Consider the following 22,803-nt stretch of genomic DNA (forward strand, 5'->3'; position numbering starts at 1 on the left):
CAGAAGAATGTAGGAGGATTCTGGACTGAACCTGTGATTTCCTTTGTGTCAGGAGCTCCCAGTGAAGAACTCCCTCCATCCATGCAGGTCATTCATAGCCTTCTTTGAGATATACCGCCTCAGAGGGAGGACTGGGGCACTGAATGTCAAATATAAGTGACCTGCCCAGGTTCACATATAAATGTATCAGAAGCAAAATTTCAACCTACATTTTCTTGTCTCTGAGGCCAATTTTCTATCCAATAGGACATGAAGCTAATCATAGTGAGAATAAGAACGGGTTTATTTTTTTTATTTTATTTTCCAAAATTAGACTGGAAAGTTTAAAAATAAGATTATTATAAACTTTTAAAAGTATAACCAGGAATAAATGACACCAAACTATTGTTAATTTGGTTTTTGACAGGATTACTAACCCAACAGATTCTTCTTTTTTCCCAGAGCCATTTGACTCTTATTCATTCATAAGATAAAAGTCTATAGTACTTCAAAGGACTTGAGGTATTATCTAGATTCAACTAGGAAGTCTATGAAACTCAAATGACATCAAAATCTAGGTACCCCAATCACACATTTTATTTTGGGCTCCAGAACCGCATCTTTAACTACCTATGGGAAATATCACCAGGATAGCACCTATAGATAAGGAAAGGCATATTGATATATGGTTGATTAAGCCATAAATTGGTTCAATAGGAAATGTTGAATGCACCCAAAAAATTGTCAAATATGGCCAATGTGCTTTTATTTTTCCTAGCACTTTTTCTTTCTTATTAAGAAAAGATTTTATGTGGATAGAACACCAGCCTTGAAGTCAGGAAGTCCCAAGTTCAAATTTGGTCTTAGACACAATACTTCCTTTCCTTGCTGGGTGATCCTGGGCAAGTCACTTAACCCCAACTGCCTCAGCAAAAAGAAAAGAAAAGAAAAGAAAAGGTGGTATGGAAATTTTTTTTGTTTTGAAAGCAAAATGAAGGAAAGGAGAAGATTAAAGAGAGAATAGAACTGCTATTGAAAGTGAATAGGTTAACAGATGAAAAAGAAAAAGGTAAATCTCAATATATTTTACTTTGCTTTCTCTGCAAAAGTACATTCTTTAGAATGAAAAGGAAAAAAATGACTATTAAAAAGATGAAACTCAAGATAAAGATAGTAAGAGTTTCTAATTGCCTCTAAGTTCAAGTCAAAACTCCTATGACATAAAAATTGCTGAAATGTTAATGCTAGGCCATTATTGAGGATCCTTGAAGGATTGCAGAAAACATGAGAAATGACAAGATTGGAGAAAAGTAAAAATTTATTTGCATAAAATGGAAGTGAGTAGAATCTATAGAATATTGGCCAATAAGTTTAATTCCTAACAAAATTCCAAAACACATAAGCAAATTTCGTGAGAGTGAAGTAATCACCAATACCCAGTACAGCTTCATTCACAAAGATTCTGACAGAACAGAATGCTGGGTTGGATTAAATAATATAACATTTCATACAGAGAAATGTTTTTAAAAATCACTATTAAAAGTACAAATGTGAAGAGGAATAGCTAGACAGCACTAAGACTGGAAAAATTTGATGTATTGATTTTAAATGATTTAAGTTCAATCCGAGTCAACAATATAGCAGAAGAGTCAAAAATATTAATGAAATATTGGGCTATATTAAAATAGGAAGGGGCCTGCTTACTGTATCCTGCCTTGGTCAGACTGTATCTTATCAGATATAGAGTAAAAGACATTGATATTGTGACTGAGTATCCAAAAGATAATTGGGATGAAGATACTCAAGATCATTCCATGAAGGTAAGTGAAAGAACTAGAAATGTATAAACTAAGTCAGAAAAGAAATGAGAATGCATGATAATTATCTTCAAGTTTTTGAAAGGCTGATAGATGAAAAAAGATATGACCTTTCTTTGCTCAGTTTCAGAGAATCAAAGGAAAAATGAGTACAAGTGCAGAAGCAGATTTAGCCTTGATATAAGAGAAACTGACTATTAATTAGAGTGATTCAAAGAGAGAATATAAATGGGAAGATGTAGTAAGTTCACAATGCATCTTTACACAAGACAAAAATATCATTTATAGAGATGTCATGGAAAAGATTTAAGTCCCAATATGAGATGATTAGATGGTCTAAGGTTTGTTGGTCTCCTATGATATAATCTGTTGTTCCCTTAAGAATTTATTCTGTATTTTTTATATTACTGTTATTTCCCCACTAGAATGTGTATGCCATACAGGCAGGGACTAGATAAAAAAAAAATCAATATTAAAAATAATCTGAATAGAGCACAAATGAATTGAACCAGCTACACCCAGTGAAAGAACTCTAGGAGATGACTATGAACCATTACCTAGAAGTCTCAATCCCTCTATTTTTGTCCACCTGCATTTTTTGTTTCCTTCACAGACTAATTGTACACTATTTCAAAGTCCGATTCTTTTTGTACAGCAAAATACCTGTTTGGACATGTATACTTATATTGTATTTAATTTATACTTTAACATAATTAACATGTATTGATCAACCTGCCATCTAGGGGAGGGGGTGAAGGGAAGGAGGGGAAAAATTGGAACTAAAGGTTTGGCAGTTGTCAATGCTGTAAAATTACTCCTGCATATAACTTGTAAATAAAAAGCTATAATAAAAATAAATAAATAAATAAATAAATAATCTGAGAGATTCAAACTCCAAATAAACAAAATGAAATTTAACCAAGGGAAAATGTAAATTTCTAAACTCAAGTTAAAAAAATAACAACTAATTTATGTATACAGGACACAGAGATATAGCTTGATGACAATTCAAGTGAAAAAGGACAAGAGGCTGTATTTGACTGCAATAACAAAAATCCAGTTAGATGTTAAAAAAAAAAAAGTTTATAGGTACATGGAAACAAGGCTACATGAATACAAGTACAATGTCTAGATTAAGGGAGATAATAATCACACTGTACTTTGCTCATATCTTGAGTATTAGGGTCAATTCTAGGTACAACATTTGGAGAAAATCGCTGATGAAAAATTGGTGTAACCATGAAGGAAAGAAGAATGATTAAGAGTCTGAAAACCATATCACATAAAAACTAATTCTGCTTCAATATAAAGGTACTAACAATGGATTGTGTTCAGTTAGAAGCCAGATGACCTGGCAGGGTCACTGTAGAGAAGGACACCTGATTTGAATTAAAGGTGGGACTAAGTAGCTTATTATATTCTATGAATACAGAAGACAGAAAATGATGAAATGAATGGCAGAAGGAAATAGATGAAGAATGTATATGCCATTAAAAACGGCATTACCAATTACAGAAATAAACACAAGCATAACTTTCAATTATTCATGATTATCATGAGAAAAGAGAATAGGAATATCATACAGCTGAAAACTACACAATTTGGTCCTCTTGTCCCTTTTAATCTCCAAAATTCTAGCTTTCTCCTGTTAAATTTGTTGAATTGCATACATTTACAACAATGTCAAGAGGACTGCTGTTTCTTTATAAAACAGTGTCTTTTAATTTTTATAATCCCTGATATAAAATTCAGTATAAAACAGGAGACAGAAAAAATATAATTTGTCTTTGCCTAGAAAGTATTTATTCTTTGTAAGGTCAAGGTTTATAAGTGTCAATAATAAAATGTACCACATTTCTAAAGAATTCTGAGAACAACAAATCCTTCCTAATGTTTCATTCTTCAAAATCCCAATTAAATTCCTAATTTCTGTCAAGTTCAATTTAAAAAAGTAAAGGAATTTGTTTCACCAACTGCAGCATACATATTATGCAATATCACAAATAAACACAAGAGGGAGAAAAAACTGATTAAAAACTTTTTTGCTCTTTATATCAGAAAAAAACACAGAAATGGAAATTAAGATTGACATTCCCCCTTAGGAAAATATTTCATTTACATTGTCATCCATTCTGGATGATTAAAAGGCTGTCCTAATATTTAAAGTTGTTATTTATGAACATAACTTCAAAGGTCTCAACCTTATTTCAATTTATCAGAAAACCAGTGAAACAAACCAGTGAAAACAAGGATACAAAGAAGACAGGAAAAGAACTAAACCTAGGCACCCCAGATTTATTCAAACATTGAAATTTTTTTCCCTACAGGAATATATTCCCAAATAAATAATGGAAAAGATGATTTAATGACCATAATTTTGTTTTTCAAATTTATGCATTTTTCACCCCAAATCACTACCATATGGCTCCCTATCATCCTAAACTCTTCAACAGTCTTTACTTTCTACTTTGCTGAAAAAACTGAGGCTACTTGACAAAGCTCCATTTTTCCCCCCTACTCTTCATTAAGATGCCTGCATAGGAATACCCATTTGTCCTCTCTAGACATTTCTGAAGAAAGAACTACTGACAAAGTCAATCTCTCTATTTATATACTCTTGAATCCATTTGCTCTTGCCTTCTGTGGCAGGCAGCCCCCTCAGCCATCTTCCCACCTTCTCTTTTCTTCAATCTCTCCTTTCCTATTATTGGTCCATTCCTTGCTACCTACAAACACACTTACCACCTCTCTCTGCAACTTAAAAAATTCTGATTTGAACTTACTGTATTCTTAACTTGTCACCTAATCTCTCTCCCCACTTTCACATTCAAACTGGAAATAGCTATCTGGACCAGGTACCTCCACTTCCTCTCTTCTCAAACCATCTCATCATTCCCCCAAAACTGCTCTCTTTAAAAATACTAATGACTTATTGTCCTATCTGATGGATTTCCCTCAATCGTCTACAGCTTTAAAACTGATCATCTATTAGCATAATTGACTATATAAATAATTGAAATCAAATGATTTATATCAATAGATATTGTAGAAATATTAGCTCTGGTCATAAGAGAAAAAAATTAAATTGAAAGAATTAGAGCAGATAATGAGAAAACAAAATTATCACTCTTTACAGATATGGTAGTATACACAGAGAATTTTAGAGCATCAACTAAAAAACTACTAGAAACAACAACTTTAATAAAATTGCAAGATATAAAGTAAACTCACAGAAAACATCACCATGTCTATATGTTACCAACACAGTCCAGCAGCAGGAGACAGAAAGAGAAATTTCATTTAAAATAACTATAGATAATTTAAAGTATTTGGGTTTCCACCTGCTAAGACAAAGCCAGGAACTCTATGTACAAAATTACAAAACACTTTTCATACAAATAAAATGAGATCTAAGCAACTGGAAGAATATCAAATGTTCATGGATAGGTCAAGCTAGCAAAATAAAAATTAAAATTCTACCAAAATTAATCTACTTATTTAAAATAGTGCCAATCAAACTGCCAAGAAATTACTTCTAACTTTTAGAATTAGATAAAAAATGCACAAAATTCATCTGGAAGAACAAAAAACACTAAAAATTTTAAGGGAATTAATGGGGAGGAAAAAAAGCAAAGGTAGGTGGGCCTTAGCTGTACCAGACCTAAAACTGTATTTACAAAGCAGCAGTCATCAAAACCATTTAGTACTGGCTAAGAAATAAGAGTAGGAGATCGGTGGAATGTGTTAGGTTCACAAGACACAATAGTCAATGACTATAGTAATTTTGACAAACCCAAGGACTCCAGATTCTGGGATAAGAACTTATTATTGGACAAAAATTACTGGGAAAACTGGAAAATACAATAGCAGAAACTAGGGAATAACCAACATCTAGCACCCTATACCAAGATAAGGTTTAAATGGGTTAATGACATAAAGAACATAAAGGGGGATACTATAAGCAAATTAGAAGAACAAGGGGTAATCTACCTCTCAGAACTGTGGAGAAAGGAGGAATTTATGGATAAAGAATTCCTAGAGAACACTATGAAATGCAAAATGGATAATTTTGATTATATTAAATTTAAAAGTTTTTGTACAAACAAAACCAATGAAGCCAAGATTTGAAGGGAAATAGAAAAGTGGAGGGAAATTTTTATATTATGCTTCTAATAAAGCTCTCATTTCTAAAATATATAGAGAATTGACTCAAATTTATAAGAATATAAGTCATTTCTCCAACTGATAAATGATCAAAGGATATGAACAATTTTCAGATGAAGAAATTAAAACCATTTCTAGTCATACACAAAAATACTCTAAAACATTGTTGATTGGGGAAATGCAAATTAAGACAATTCTGAGGTACTACCTCACACCTATAAAAATTGACTAAGGTGACTGGAAAAGATAATAATGAATGTTGGAGGAGATGTGAGAAAACTGGAACTGATATATTGCTGGTGGAGTTGTGAAATGATCAAATCCTTCTGAAGAGCATTTTGGAATTATACCCAAAGGGCTATTAAAATGTGCATAACCTTTGACTCAAAAGTACCATTACTGGTCTGTATCCCAAAGAGATCATAAAAAAGAGAAAAGGACCCGTATGTGCAAAAATGTTTGTGGCAGCCCTTTTTGTAGTGGTAAGGAACTGAAAATTGAGTGATTGCCCATCAGTTGGAGAATGGCTGAATTATGGAATATGAATGTTATGGGATATTACTGTTCTGTAAAAAATGATGAGCAGGCTGAATTCAGAAAAGCCTAGAGAGATTTATATGAACTGATGCTAAGTGGAATGAGTAGAACTAGGAGAATATTATATCCAGCAACAACAAGATTATGTGATAGACTTGTCTCTTTTCAACAATGAGGTGATTCAAGGCAATTCTAATAGACTTGTTATAAAAAGAGCTATTTACATCCAGAGAGAGAACTATGGAGACTTAATGAGGATAAAAGTATGGCATTTTCACTTTTTTATTTGTTTGCTTTTTTTTTTTCTTTCTCATGGTTTTTTCCCCCCTCTTTTGATCTGATCTTTTTCATGCAGCATGACAAATATGGAAATGTGTTTACAAAAATTGCACATGTTTAACATATTGGATTACTTGCTGTCTAGAAGAGAAGGTGAGGGGAAGGAAGGGAGAAAAACTTGGAACAAAAGATTTTGCAAGGGTGAATGATAAAAAACCATCTTTGCATGCAATTTTTTAAAAATTGATGAGTGTCTTCTCTTCTTTGATCCTCTTTCTTCTTTTGGTTCTTGTAACATTGATCTATCTTGATTCTCTTTCTACCTATTAACCATTCCTCTTAGCTGCCTTTGATAGTTCATCACCCTTCTACTGCCTAAGAGTCGCTACTCCCCGCGGGATCTATCCTGGGCTCCTTTACCTTCCTATACTCTCTTCTCAGGGATTACTTATCTCTATGCAGGAGACTCCCACATCTATAAACATAGCACTATGCTCTCTCCTTAAACTATAATTAAATGTATACTGAACATTTCAAACTGGATGTCTCATAGGCATCTCAAATGTGTTCTATTCAACACATTATTTTCTTCTGAACTTCCCTATTTTTGCTGAAGGCATCCTACTCCTTCCAGTCAACTAAGTTCATAATCTCAGTGCCATCTGAGCCTCCTTTGACCTCATATATCCAATTTTCTAATATTCTGATTTCTACTTCCAAACATTTTTTTATATCTCCCCCTTTTCTTCACTCACATACCTATGATCTTAGTTCAGGCCCTCATCATCTCTTGACTGATCTATCAGGAAAGCAGCCCAATGGCTTTCCTTCCCTGAAGTTTCTTATCCTTCCATAACCCATCCTTCACAAAGTTGCCAAAATTTTCTTCCTAAAACAAGGTTTTGCAAAAGTGAATGTTGAAAATTATATTTGCATGTATTTGAAAAATAAAATACTATTTTTTAAAAGAGAAATTCAACAACAGAGGAAGGAGGTGCTATATATAATAAAAAATTTAAAGTGTCAATGAAACTTTTAAAAATATTATCTTCCTAAAGCACAAATCTGACCATGCTAGTCTGGGATCCAAAAAGCCTCAAGGGTTCTTTAAAAATCCAGAGCCAAATACAACATCCTCTGTTTAGCATTTAAAGCCCTTTATAACCTGGCCCCAATTTATCTTTCTAGACTTTTCACATACTCTGGGCTTCTTGCTTTATTCATAAATACCATTCTATCTCTAGCTGTCTCCCTCCCCCCAGCCCTCACTCCTAGAATGTAGTCTTTTCTCAACTCAGCCTCCAAAAAGCCAAGATTTCCTTTAAAATTCAGCTCAGATGCCACCTCTTAAAAGTCTGTCTTGATCCTTCTAGCAACTAGTGCCTCACATGAATTGATCCACAATGACTACAATCATACAAATGGAAAAGACACAAAACAAATAGCAAATAACTGAACTGACCAATCCCAGCAATGTATATGAAATAACACCTCCTTCTTCTTGGTGGTGAGCATGTGCTCTGATATGAAGTGCTTCAGTCACAACAATTATGTTCATAACTTTTGGTGACTCATTTATTTTTGTTACACCAGCGGGCTCCCAGGAGGAGGAGTATAATGCCTGGATATGATAAGAGATATAAAAAAAAAAAAAAAGACCTCCAGAAACTTTTTTTTTTTTTTTTTTAAGAGAAAAAGGCGGAGAGGAACTGTGCTAGACTTTGAGGATATGAACTTATTGCTTTTTTGGATTTTATTCTTCACACCAAGGACAAAACTGGCCTGCTGAAGCAAAACTGAGGGGAGCAAGTGTGATCCTCTCCATCAAGCATTCATGATTGAGCAGATAACAAGCTGGGCGTATTGAAAAGCCATTTCCATTTGAAGACCACAGCCTTGGAAGGTTAGATAATGGTAAATCAGATCCAGACATCTACTATTCTGAAGGGGAGGTTAGTGAGAAAGCCTTAAATCCTGCAGATCCCAAGACACGAGCAGAAGTAACTGAAGGAGAGTGAAAAGACAAGAGACCTGAAGAAACCACCACAGAGCAGAAGAGAAGCTCACTCTGGGATTTTCTAATTGTAGAAAGACTCTTGTCTAGAGCAGAAAACCTTACTCTGAACCCTACTGAAGGTAATAAGAGATTCTAAGGAACCTCTCCTTATAAAACTTCACAAAGCAGAAGTAAATGTAGCCCATAAAAAGCTTGGCATGAGAGCTACCTGTGCCACATTATACAGGTACCATTTGTAAATGAAACAGGGAAAGCAAACAGATGTTTATACCTGGTTCCAAAACAATCTATTTTCATCATCAGAGAGAGTGTGAACCATCAGACTTGGGCCCTAATAGGAATTAAAGGAAATGAAGCTGAATTAAGAAACTGCACAGAATAAGTACCCACTGAAGAAACCCCCATGGGTAGAAGCAATGTAACAGGAAAACACCTAAGGATCATTTTATCTCCAGGAGAATTTCTCAAAAAATGGAAAACAAAAGGTCCCCTCAAAAGTAATTTAAAAGTATCAATACTCCACAATCCATAGGCATATTAATTATAAAATATTTATGAGAAAATCTAATCTGTATTGAGAGTATCCCAGATCCCTAACAAGGGCTGTCTTTGCCTATCTTGATATACCTATCTAGTACTTAGTACAGTTTCTGGCAGAAGGAGGAACTTAATGTTTACTCAATGACTCATATGAAAGACTGAAAGATGCAGAGGAAAGCCAGATGTTTACATGTTAAAGACATGAAAGAGTAAAAAGATAACCAGAAAAGCCTATTCTTAGATCCTGCATCTCCTAGTCAACTGAGAAACTATGAAGATGTGACCTGCAGAAGACAAATATAGACTTCTTCCATTTTTTAAAAAACAATCAAGGGTATTCTGATTGTATACACACAATATTCAAAAATATTTTTTATAATGGAGAAAAAGTAGGCCTTTGGATTGGTAGGCACTGTCATTTTCTTGATTGCCTCTATTTTAGTAATGGTTTGATCATGTTTTCTACGTATTTGGAATCCTTCCCTTTCCAAGGTCTTGAAAATTCATCCTGAGAATTTTTAAAATCATGTCACCTTCAATCCAGAGAGTTTTGTATAGAAATATTTGGTTGGGTTCAAGCCACTTTCCCCAAATTTTTCTTCATTATCACTGAAATTTGCTCACCTAGAACACAGGGTGGAACCTAAATGGGTATATCTATTATCATAACCAATGAGAATACACCATTTCAAGTCAAACAGATGTCTGCCACATTAACGATTCTTAAATATGAGGATGTCACTTTTTCAAAAGACTCCGACACATCTTGACTTCTTATCTAAACTCTAAACTATGTGATCTGTCCTCTCTGCAACACACTCTTTCCTCCTCTCCCAGGCCTCTGTTCTCCCTCAGCACCCCTAGATCCCCTTCCAGCTGTCCCTTAGCTATCCCCATGCTTCTGGACTCAACTTAGGTCTTAGCCCTCCATCCACATTTTCACAACACTTCCAGTCTACGCAAATGTCCCTTTTTAAGTCTATCCTATACAATGTAGCACTTTAATACAATCCAGACAATTTATATACTTGGAAAACTCATTATGGTTTCCTGGTCTGAAGCTCCTTCAGGATAAGATTTGAAGATCAAAGACTGAGAGCTGAGCTAGACCAGCCAACCCCTCATTTTACATATGAGGAAACTGAGGTCAGAAGTGGATGATATAAGTCAAGCAGGCTGTAATAGCAAGACAGGAGTCCAGAGCCCAGGCCCTCCATCTCCCAGTCCAGTGCTCCCTCCCCCACATCTAAGTCCCCTTAGAACACATGCAAAGGAAAAAACCCACAGGTGACTGAGGACCTGTACACACACTTACTTTAAAACTCACTATGCAAAGCAAAGGTATAAAGCCCACAGAATATTCAGAGAAAATTTACCTAAATGTTTGGCTTGGTTTACCCAAATGTTTTCTTATCCAGGAATATTTACTAGTTGGAACTTGAGACAACAGAGAAAAATATATAATGATGACTTGAGAATTCAAAAATGCTTTATGTGCCTTCTAAATCCTGTGATAAACAGTTTTAGTCTTTTTATATTTTGCTTTATGATCTTTATTTTGAGATTAGAAATTTCCATACAGTACATACACACGGTGACTCAGTTTATCCAAGTATCCCCAACAATACTGGACAGACGCAGCTTGTGGCTCTGTGATGGGTGAAGCCCTCTCACAGAGATTTAATGGTTGTGAGGCATATAACTTTCTAAATATAAAGAAATTATAAAAAGACATAATTTGCAGCAAAAGGCATTAACAAAAAATATACACACCTAATCCTTTTTGTCCTGGATTCTTTGCAAAATTGAAAGTAAACTGGTAAAAATCCTTAAATCGTCCTGGCTCTTTCAATTCTTGTTCCATCTTGGGTATCTGGGCCTTTAGCTTTTCTATGCTGTCACATCTATATTTTAAAGTTAATTCAGAAGTTACTTTTTTTTTTTACTTTTACTTATTACAAACATTCATCCTTACTTCATAAAACTTACATAATTGTTTTAAACAATTTCAAAAGTGAAAATATCATCCCTTGGATTTAATATATTCAGGAAAACTACACTAAAGCTTGTTGAGATATGCAATTTTTTCTTTCAATTGTAAAGAAATTTGACTTTTAAAAAAAATAGTTAAAAAGTTAAGTTGGTGAATGTTTAATAATTTGAAATGAACTAACAAAGTATTATTTTCCAGTAGAAATTCACTTTAATGCTAACTAAAAAGGATAAAATTATCTGTAATTTATATGACAAAGTATCCATAATTTCAGGGCACAATTTTTATCAGTAAATAGATGCTCTTAAAATTCAAAAGTATTTCTTAGATTACAAAGTGAAGAACAGTTGCCAATATGCTTTTTTGCAGGAAGTTTCTTAACTAGGAGCTTCCTACACCAATGAAATCACAGGTTTGAACTAAAAAAAAAAAAAAAAAAAAGGAAATAAAATTTTCCTTCATAATTTCTTTTTTATTTAATTGACTAAATGTTTCAGTCAGCTACAAACCTCCTTTTTTAAAATAAAAAATCTCTCTGTGACTGCATGATTAATGAAATAAAATCACTACAGTGATTCTATTATTTACAAAGCATTTTAACTTTTAAATTCAAAGCATGTAATATTTTAGTAGAAAACCTTACTATCTTCATAATTCATCTCTAAGAAAATGAACAAAGATAAGTTTTAATATATTAAATGATATATCAGTACACAATTTTTAAAAAAAATCCATCTACATCACTTTGCAAGGTACTAACATTTTATTTTGAAGTTTTATCTGGAAGCCCATTAAATTATATTATGACTTCAGTTTTAGATAGGAAAAAAGAAAAAAATCAAATATCTGGAATTCTAATAAAGCTACCTCAGCAAAGCAATAGCACTACTGTAGAAAATGTTATGTGGTAGCCAGAAAGCAAAAAGCTCAATTCACCATCCAAACTGATTTAACAGGAAATCCTATTCTGAGAGAAAGTTAAACAGCTAGTTGTATCCATGACTTGTATTAGTCTAATTTACTAAAGTTGTATATACCAGAAACTGAACTTAAAATTAATGAATTAGTCCAAAATGCCATGATTCCTAATACTGAAATGTTCTATACAAAATTTTAAAACAATTAAAGCTGGAAGAAATAATAGTGATAAACCTAGTTAATCAAATCACTTTTTTTTTTAACAGATTAGGTCATCAAGACTAGAAGCTGACATTGCTTCTCTTTAGTAAAAGAGAAAATTGCAAATTAGTTCATATAGCATCAATGTGTAGGAAATTACAAAGAATATTCATTTTAAAATAGTTTTTACACGTGAGGAAGCAAGGATGAACAGCTTGGTAAAAATATAAGTTGTCCCATGTCAATGCCAAAACTGTGGAACTAGAAATGAAGACTACGAAACTATACAAATAAGAATCTTTCAAAAAATGGGCTCTTAAAAAGATTATTTCTATCTATATAGAAAAGAAAAAGTTTTATAAAAGAATTATAATCAAAATTTTAAAGTTAACAGTTTCCACAAATCAGAGCAATTTTAATTCTTAAGATCATGTACTCAATTTCTCCTACCTGCTGTATACTTACCCTAATTCTGTCATGCCATCCATGAACTCCTGCTTTGAGAATTCACACTGTGTTGCTGCTCTGAACTTCCAAGCAATGATTAGTACACTAATACTGGCTGGGTCAAGTGCCAGGTCATCACAAAATTGCTGTATACCATCTATACCAATTTTATTTTCATCTTGAGGATCTTGGGGAAATAAAAACAAAGTGATATGACAAAAGAAAAGTGATTGAGTTCTTATGGTTTTATTACACATCACTGTTTCCATAAAACAATGTCTTCATAAGAAACAATAGTGCTTTTTAAAGTTCCAGTTTAAAATTGTGTTCTTAATTTAGTCACTGTTAAAATCCCAATAAAACATTTTCCTTATAATATTTTGACACCATGTAGAAACCCCCGCATCTCCCACTTACACCCAGAGAGAGAGCTTTGCTTGTACTTGGGCCACTCTTCCATACTCACACACATTCAGAAAATCAGTCACCTTTAAACAGGAATGTGACCTCTGAAAGAAGTATTAAAAGTCATGTTTTGTTTAGTCATTCTCTAATTGATCAACACAATATAATGAAATTCCTTTTCTCTTATGAACAGCCTAACCATAGTAAAACATAACGTTTTTAATTTGAAGAAATCACCAACACAGTTATAAACTGTGTCATTCAATCCAATGGTAATGGCAAGAATCTGTTCAATTTAAAGCTACTTGCCCAGCAATCCCTCAAATTTTTTTTATATTACTTCTCAAAAAATATTTGTCAGCTGAATCAAAGGAAAAAAAAAAAAAAGATTCTCCTAATATTCTTAAAAACTAGGAAATGGAAAGTGAATTTCTTTTGGTAGAAGAAATGAACTTAGCCCTTTGACTTTCCTTAAGTAAAATTCCAAGATATACAAGAGCCCTATTGAACACTTCCATCCAAACTAAGTGTAAGTCAACCAGCAATCTCCAAGCTTGCAGGCAAAAGTTATGGTCAACATTAGTTTAAAACTGTTTTGAATACACTATAAACTGATATCAGCATTTTCTCAAAAGTTTCCCAGGAAAAGAGAGAGAACTTATATCTTGAAAAGATCAATGCTTTTAAGAGTAAAAAAAGGCAAGGAAAAAAAAAAAAAAAAAAAAACCCGTTCCATGTTAATTCAATAAAACAGTCACAGGATGATAAATAAAATAGGCCTGTGGATGTCATCTTGTCCAATTCTCCTCATTACAGATCAGGAAACTGAGGCCCAAAGACTTGCCTAAAATGGAGAAGTCATGATAAAATAGGATCTGATAATTCCAGGTCCACAGACTCTCAGTCCAGCTCTCTTCATCACTCATCACAAAGCTCAACATGAGGACCAAAGAAGAATATTTCCTTGTGAAAACAGCTTTCCACAATATCTTCTTCTGATAACTTCAGTTGATAACATATTTATTGAGATATATGTTATAGACATGTTAGTCATATAAAATAGAAATCAAGAGATTTAAAGTACTCACCTTTGTATCTATTGTATAGCTGTTCTAACTTCTTTCTGTCTAATGATCCTTTAACACTTTCTCGTATATAAAGTTCAGGATTTTGAAAAAAATTGTCTGTTGCAACATCTAACTTCCAGTCATTTTGAGACAGACAACTCACAGCTGTTTTTTCACTAGATTGTGTGAAGATCATAAACTGACGAACTTTATCCTTCTGCGATGATTTCAACTTGTTCTATTAGAATCAGAAAAGAAAGCAGAAATGATATATGTAACAACCAACAAAAGACTGAATATTTCCACTGTAACCTACTATGATTTCTCATTATAAGTTCTCACTAAAAACTATGACATTTTAATGAGATAATACTTTCAGTCAATTAGTACTCATTACAAGTTTTCTTAATATGAAATAAATGATCACTTATCTATATTATGGGAAATAAAAACATAAAAAAATCTACCAAATTTATTTCATGTTCCTCCTTTTCATCTTCTCATACTTTTCACTCATCTAGGAGGAGATATAGAATTTGCTCAGGTATCCAAGAAACTCCTATCAAATTTTCTTTTTTATCACTTTGGGTACCTTCTTTGGTCTTCAATCACTAGCCCTAATCCAAATTTCTTAACAGCTCTTCTTCCCACAAAGCATTATTGCCTAACAGACAATTTCTTATCTCTTCTGACCCAAAAGGAGAAGGAACAGAGAACAAAATTGTGAGTCATTTTTCATCATGAGCTTCCCTCAAAATAAAAATAACACCTTATGTTTTATTCTCAAATCTTCCCCTTTCATCAGTTGGTCCATTACTATTTTCTTGCTCTCCTGCAGCTTCCACAACAAAATCTATTAAGATGCCTGGACCTGAGCTGTGGCCAGGAATCAGTGTAGGAATTGACGAATGACAAAAAGCACTCTACATAATGAGGTTTTAACCCATCATCCTAATGAGCCATGATTTGAGTTAGGGAACATAAGAATTTTGAAGCTAGGAGGATTCTTCCACAATCATCTACAGTAGAAGAAACTGTGACTTAAGGTAAGTTAAAAGATGTGTTTACCTAAAGAGACCCCCCCCCCCCCCGCCCCAGGTCCCAAGGCAATCCAATTCAATTTGGGATAACTGATGTGACATTTTTTTTTTTTTTTTACATTCACATAAATTTGCCTTGTACCCACTGTTCCCTGTTTTGTACTATAGAATCAAACCAAATAAATCTAATCCTCCTTCCACACGGCAATTTAAAGGATGGAACAGAGGCAAAATTATGTAGGTTTCACTTATTTCCCACTGTGATGGGGGAAAGGCTCTATCAAAAAACTGTTAGATGTGTCCTTAGACTACAAGGAGAAACCAGACACCTTAGTGGACTGAGAGACTCTGAGGCACAAAGCCTGCTGATTGGAAGTCAAGGTAGAAATTAAAAAGTAAAAGATTGGCCAGGTAGGGAGTCAAGGGTAAAGATCCCTTTATTCATGAGCCCTCTGCCACAACAGAAGATGGGACTGGAGATCAGTCTATAGGAAACACTGGCTGAATTTTCCCAAAGAACAATAAGAATAGTTCTGGGGCAGTGGAAAATACACTAAACAAGAAGCTTGGATCCCAATTAAGGTTCTGTCCCTAATCATATGACCATGGGCAAGGATCTCTAAGCCTATTTCTTCAACATTAAAACAGGGTTGTGGACTCCCTGAATGAGTCTAAACCTGCTTCAACTCCAAACTCTATGTCTAGGACCCTTTCAAGTACTTGAAGACAGCTGCTTCCATCCCTCCCAAGCCATTATTCTGTTCTCTAAATCAACACACTTCAGTTCCTTCAACTGAGTCACAGGGCATCATCTCAAGGCCTTTCACTAACTTAGTGAGCCTCATGTTCTCTAGGACTGTCAATGTTCCTTCTTAAAATGTCTCTCAGAAGTGAACACAATACTCCAAATACATTCTGACAAGGGCAGAGCCCAGTTAAACTGTCTCAGTGCCCTGGTCTTGGGCATATTTTTGATCTAGACCTGTAATTTCAGGAATGCAGAAACATCTTCTGCTAAGACAGGCAGCTGAAATGTAATTGTTCATGGCTGCCTAGGGTCCTGCAGGTGAAGTGACCTGTCCTTTGTCACATAGTTGATAGGACAGAGGGGCCTTGAATACAGGTCTTCCTGACTGTGCAGCCAGCCCTCTCTCTATACACCATCCTGCTTGCCTTGTGCATCATGCTACCGAATACAGTCTTGCTTCTCTCAAGCTTATTTTTATAAATTTTATAATTTTTATAAATTTTATAAATTTTTATAAATCACATGTGAGACCTTACATTTTTTTTCAATTCTAACTTTAGATTTGGCCAAATGTTCTGGTACATTTTTGAATCTTGACTCTATCTACATTTTTTATTCATCCTTGGTTACCTGCCTTTGTTTCCATCTTCTGAACAAGTCTTTTTAAAATTTAAGTTGGTTGGAGAATTCTCTGGGAATCCGTATTGATCTCTTTAGAAAACTCCCCCTCTTCCTTCTCATTGCCCAAAGTCACACAGTTAAGTAGTAATAGTGAGCCAGGATTAAAATCCAGATCTGAATCCCAGTCCAGAGATCTTTCCACTAAACTTTGCTGCTCCCTGTGGATAAATATTTATAAAGCATTTTGAACTTTTCAATAAAATATAAAAGTTCAAAACATTTTCACAAAATGTGAAAAGACAGAGAGCTTCCCATAATCAAATAGATGAAAACCAATGCTAACATTAAATATGACTAACATGGAACAACTATGCTTCAATAAAAAGTGTTTAGTTATACATTCTCCCCCCCTCAAGACCATTATTGCTTATGACTAAGTTTGAAATTGACTTCTCTTCTTTAAAAGGTAATGATCTTGTTGAAAATTATTAATTTCTAAACTAATTAAATTTCAATAGCAACCCTACCTTTGAAGGTATTGTTTGGTTTTGCTGATAATAGAAGGGGAGGGAAGAGCTTCTCATTTGGGATAAAATTACCAATCCTCTCCTCAAGTACTTTATGGAGAGATTACTTCAGAGACAAGCAACATGTCAGCAGTGACCATTAGCTACCCTTCTAACTTGTTCTAAAAATGACAGAAAGCAGTTTTAAAAAGAGTTCAATGTGTATTCATACTTGGACCCACAGAATACCACTAACATATCAATATCTCAACATATCTCAAGTTTTCTACATTTTGAAAAGCACCTTCTCCCCAGATTTTTAAGAGTTTCATGCTCATTACACTAAAATGTGGAAGGGAGAAGGGGTCACATAGAAATTGAAGTTTAATTAAATTTTCTATTAAATTCAGAGAATTAATCAAAAACATTTTTTTTCAATTTTTATAGCAGAAAATGTGCAACAGATATATTCATAAAATGTATATACATTTTTTGACATAGAAGTTTGCGGTTACCTCTGTAACATCACCACAACATTGTTACAGTAAGTACATAAGTAAAACAGATGCATTCATCTCAAGCTAAATTAGTTGGGTTTTTTTGTTTTGGTTTGGTTTTTTGTTGTTGTTGTTCTTAATTTGAAATCATAGTATCTTAAAGTGTGTGGAAGGAGGGAATGAAAGGAGAAACCTTAGACTGTTTCAACTCCCACTTGAACAAGAATTGGTTGTTATAACATCCCCAATAAACAACCACTAGGCTTCTACTGAAGCCCCTTCCCTACTTTCCAATGTGGCCCATTCTATTTTGAGAGATCTACAAAAGTGTTAGAAAGACCTTTTTTTAAATACTGAAAATGACCTGTCTTTGCTATTTCAATCTACTCCTCCTCATTTTGCCCCTGTGAGATAAAACAAAATAAATTTAATTCCCTGTCCACAGGACAGTCTTCTAAATACTTGAAGACAGTTATCTTATCTCCCCTAAGACTTTCTTTGACAGGCTAAGTAACTGATATGATACGGTTTCAAGTCTCCCCAACATGCTGGTAATTTGACAATAGTCTTCTTAAACATAGAGATCTTATATTTTGAGAAATTAAAAAATACAATTAAGGTGAATTAAGACCAGGAAAGAATTATATGTATAGAGAGAACTATAATAAACCTTGTCCTGTTTACTCTTATTAATGCATCCAGAGATCAAATTAGTTTGGGGGGATTTTTTAAACTACCATATCACACTGTTAAGTAAGTAGTCCATTAAAACTCCAAGTCTTTTCCTCATAAACCTTAAACCATCACTAGGTAATGTGTAGGAGGATATTCCATGATAACCCAATACTAAAAGTAGAAAACAAAGTCCTTGTCCAGAGGGATAGACTTTGATTGCCTTGACTTTCTTTTAAAAATATCTCTGGGAGAGAGAAGGCGAGAGGAAGAGACAGATAGACAGATAAGACAGACAGATATATATAAATAAATTTGTAAATAATTTATTCTTATCCATTTGATGTTGTTTCTTGTTATAATTTGGTTATAAACCCAAACAAAAAAAGGCTTTAATATATTTTGATAAATCTTACTCTTTGTTCTTGATAGCTTTCAAACTCCTTTGCTAGAGGAAGAATGGAAAGCATGTTCAGTGTCCAAATCTTCTCTCTCTCTCTCTACATCAATCATGTCTGGCTCCTCTTTCTCAAAATGCCACTACTTAGTGAAGGTGCTTGTCACTTCTCACCCTCACTACTGAAATAGCCTAACTAATCTTCCTGCCAAGTAACTCCCCACTTCAATCCACTCTTCACAGCTGCTAAAGAGGCTTCTGACCCTCTCATTCTCATGAGATCACAGATATAGAAGAGAAGGGACCTCAGGTCATCGAATCCAAGCCCCTCATTTTAGACTTGAGTAAACTGAGGCATAGGGAGGATACTCAGTCCATCCCAGAAGCTTCCCATCACCTGGAGGATAACATATGCTGTTGGACAATTTGTCCATTTTAGACTAGTCCCCCAGATCTTTACAAAGATGTCTCCCTCCACATATGCCATAGTCCAGTGACCCTGACCTCATTCTATTCCTTGAAGATATTATAGCTTCCAATTTCAAGTGTTTCCCCATGTCTGGAAATCTTTCTTCTCATCTGCCTAATTAAAATCTCAAAGTTGCAACTAAAGTTCCACCTCCGGCAAGAAATCTTTCTCAGTCTTCATTAATCTTAGTTCTTTATCTCTGCTCTTAAATTATCTTCAATTTATCCTATCTCTATAAAGTTCGTTTGTACATAGTTATTTGCACGTTGTCTTATCCAGTAGGATGTGAGCTCACTGAGAGCAGAGATTATTTTCTACCTTTCTTTTATATCTCAGTACTTATAAAAGTACCTGATATATAAGCAAGCATTTAATAAATACTTACTGACATATGCCATTGCACTCATCATCCCCTCAATCCTGAACCATATACTCCTTGCTAATTTCCATTTTTTGAAATTGTTAATTTCCTTCAAGATTCAGCTCAAGAACAAACCTTCTACCATCAGGGGTGGAGAACTCCTAGCCCATGGGCTACATAAGACCCATGAATTATTTGCTAAGGTAATAGAAGGTGATAATGGGTTGAAAGCTAGGTACAACAACCTCTCACTGCTTGTGTTTCATATGGCCTTCAAATGATGTTATAAAAATTCAAATTGCCTGTGACAGAAAAAAGGTTTCCCAGTCTTGTTGTACATGAAGCCTTTCTAGATCCTCAGGTTGTTAGTGCCCTCCCTTCCAAACTACTTTGCATTTACTTTGTAATATATTCCACACAAACTTATATATATAAATGGTGTTTCCCTTGAAAGAATAGAACTCTGAGGACACAGATTTCTTCACTTTGCCTTCGTTTCTCCAGCACTTAGCCCAGTACCTGGATCATAGCAGTTGTTTAATGATTGATTAACTTTGCATGAAAAAAGGGATCTGTTGAATCCATTAATGACTTCCCAGAAAGCAAAATATTTGAGGATTTGGGGAATAAAAACGGTGAGAAAAAATCTTACCTATTAAAAAAATTTTAAATCATAGAAACAATTAAATACCACCAGTTCAAAGTCCCTATTTTAAGGGATTACATTAAATTCTGATTCCATTACACTATATTCTAATATGTTTTAAATTATTCAAAGTAAATTTCTTAAGGGTTTTTTTTAGGAGTGACTTTATATTCTGGAGTGGCTATAATATTTTATATTAAAGTGTTTAGGGGTAAAACTATATGGTCAGTACCGATGAAAAAGGCTTTAAGTTACCTTCTTCTCCAATAGCTACAGAGGAAGTAAATATGTTGACTATTGATTAGCAAGACACTGGATGAGGACAGTAGATTCTTAGAAAGTCAAATGACTATTCTCAATCTAGCAAAGACCTTATTCATAGTGCCCGCTGTTCCATTTCCCAGATGATTTCCAGAACTTGGAAACAAAATTTCTAACATTTCTACAGTAGACAGAATAGGCGAGTTCAACTTTCTCAATCTTAAGTCAATACATCTTGGGTCAGGTACAAAATCTGACCCCTCTTTTACCTGCAAAATTGGTGGATAAAATTTATATACTCATTTCCAGACAAAATTCTTCTGAGAATCTAAGAGAAAACATTCTCTGTGAGCCAAGGATAAAGGGGCAAAGTGAATCTGGCACTACCGTATGAATAAGTCTGGGAAACACAGGGTGGGAGGGAGAGAGTAGCCACAGGAAATATTTCTTAAGGCTGGAAAGAGGTGTTGAGGAATAAGAGGAATAAGTTAACATCATCTTTATTATAATTTTTTTAAATCACAAGTTTGGTACAAACAAACTTTTAACAACAAAGAGCATCACAGCTACAAAAGTTTAGCACAGCCCAATGTAATATGTGCTCTAATTTTTTTTGTGTGTAAACATGCCTAAGATAATACAATTTGGAGCACTAAAATTGGTTAAGAATATCCAAAATATTAACAAATATATAAGATGACCCAATAATACAGATAAAAATGTATATAAAACCTGTTCTATGTTTCTTTTGGTGTATTACCAAGAAGATATGGGATATTTTGTCCAATGTAACATATCTTTGATTTTAATTCTTACAAAAACTAACAAAGTAATAAATAGTACATAATTTGGAATGGCAGTCATTTATTTGCTTGTAAAAGACAAAAAGGCCATTTATACATTTTAATTGATATTTAATCATACCAAATTTTAACATTTATATTTAAAGATATAAGCATCACACATAAGAGGAAAAGATGAGGGGTGATTAAGTAAAAAAAAAAAAAAATCTAGATATTGCCACCAAATTGATCAAACTTATTTTGTGAGGAACAGAAATAATTACACAGTATTTCTTATTAGTCTTACAAGTATCTTACCTAGTTTTCATTCTAACAAGCACATATATATGCATGTGTTCAACATTCATAAAAGAAAATCTCCCAATAAACTAAAACCTAACATTAAATTAGGATTAATTTTAAAGATGCCAATACATGGTACTTGCAAAAATAAAACACACCCTAACATCAATCTTAAGTATTATTTCTAAATTTTGTGACTACAAATTTACAGCTGCTCACCCTGCTCTGCTTCATCTTTCTTTTTTAGAACCACCAAAGGGAAATAAAGATGCCCAGACCTAAAAAGCTTTTTTAAAAAGGAATTAATTTTCTAACTTTATTCCAATAACCTCCAGATTCAAATGATATACGCACCCCACTTTCATCCCCCCCCCACCAAAATGTCATAATTTTTTTTTTAAAACTTTTAAATGACCTCAGAAAAATGGGCATATTATTCTGATAGTAACAAAATACTTAATATTTCAAATAAAATAAGTTAAGCCCTGGAATCTTATCTTCCACATACAGAGATCACTTACGTAGTCAAGTTATCAAATTTATCCTCATTTCATCAAAAAGCATTCACTATCTGAAGTCTTCTCAAAGATGTGAAAGTTAAGGCCAAAATAGAAATCTGTTGCCTATTTCTAAACTCTCAAAAGTTTATTTTCAAAGCTACCATTTTAGAAAAGGCAAAGTAAGGGCACAGTGGAAGGGTATTTCCTCCTCTGCTACCTTCAAAGTATCCTTTAAAGAGTAGGAGGAAAAAAACTCAAAGGAAATAAGAAAAAGAGGCCAACAGAACCATATACAAAAAACTCTTCAAAGCACTACAAAGGTAAATAAAAAACATATTTGCAATTTTCAATATTCAATTTACAAGAGAAGTGGCCATTCCTTAATTTAAAAAAAGACAAACTGCTGCTTCTTTTCCTTTGAAATATCAAGATATATTTTTGGACTTAATAACCTGTCAAACAAATATGCTGTGAAAAAGAAGTGAAATTAACTAAATTCCTCTTAAAAAATTAATATTTTAAAGATGAATGCAAAAGTGTAAAGGAGAAAATGTGTGTACAGGCATATCATGAGTCCATTTTAAGAACAGGTGGCCACAAAACAAATGGTTACATGTGTTTTTATATGTTCAGAAA

At 33.8% G+C, this 22,803-nt stretch overlaps 1 protein-coding gene across 6 annotated transcripts in view; it reads right to left on the reverse strand.

Annotated features, from left to right (window-relative positions):
• The window catches only part of DCUN1D1 (defective in cullin neddylation 1 domain containing 1), a 42,391-nt gene that overhangs the window by 5,286 nt on the left and 14,302 nt on the right, over positions 1-22,803 (reverse strand). For 3 of the 6 annotated variants that reach the window (XM_031957737.1, XM_031957736.1, XM_031957734.1), the window contains 3 exons: positions 14,386-14,602; positions 12,911-13,079; positions 11,107-11,237 (listed from right to left, as the gene is read on the reverse strand). In XM_031957737.1, coding sequence (XP_031813597.1) covers positions 11,107-11,237; positions 12,911-13,079; positions 14,386-14,560 — 475 coding nt within the window. In that variant the 5' untranslated portion in view covers positions 14,561-14,602. Of the gene's footprint in view, positions 1-11,106; positions 11,238-12,910; positions 13,080-14,385; positions 14,603-16,782; positions 16,992-17,300; positions 17,434-22,803 lie in introns of those variants that run through there. The other 3 variants (XM_012546491.3, XM_031957733.1, XM_031957738.1) reach the window with 3 other exon arrangements.

Source organism: Sarcophilus harrisii, chromosome 3 (genome assembly GCF_902635505.1).
Source record: "Sarcophilus harrisii chromosome 3, mSarHar1.11, whole genome shotgun sequence".
Taxonomy (NCBI): Eukaryota; Metazoa; Chordata; class Mammalia; order Dasyuromorphia; family Dasyuridae; genus Sarcophilus; species Sarcophilus harrisii.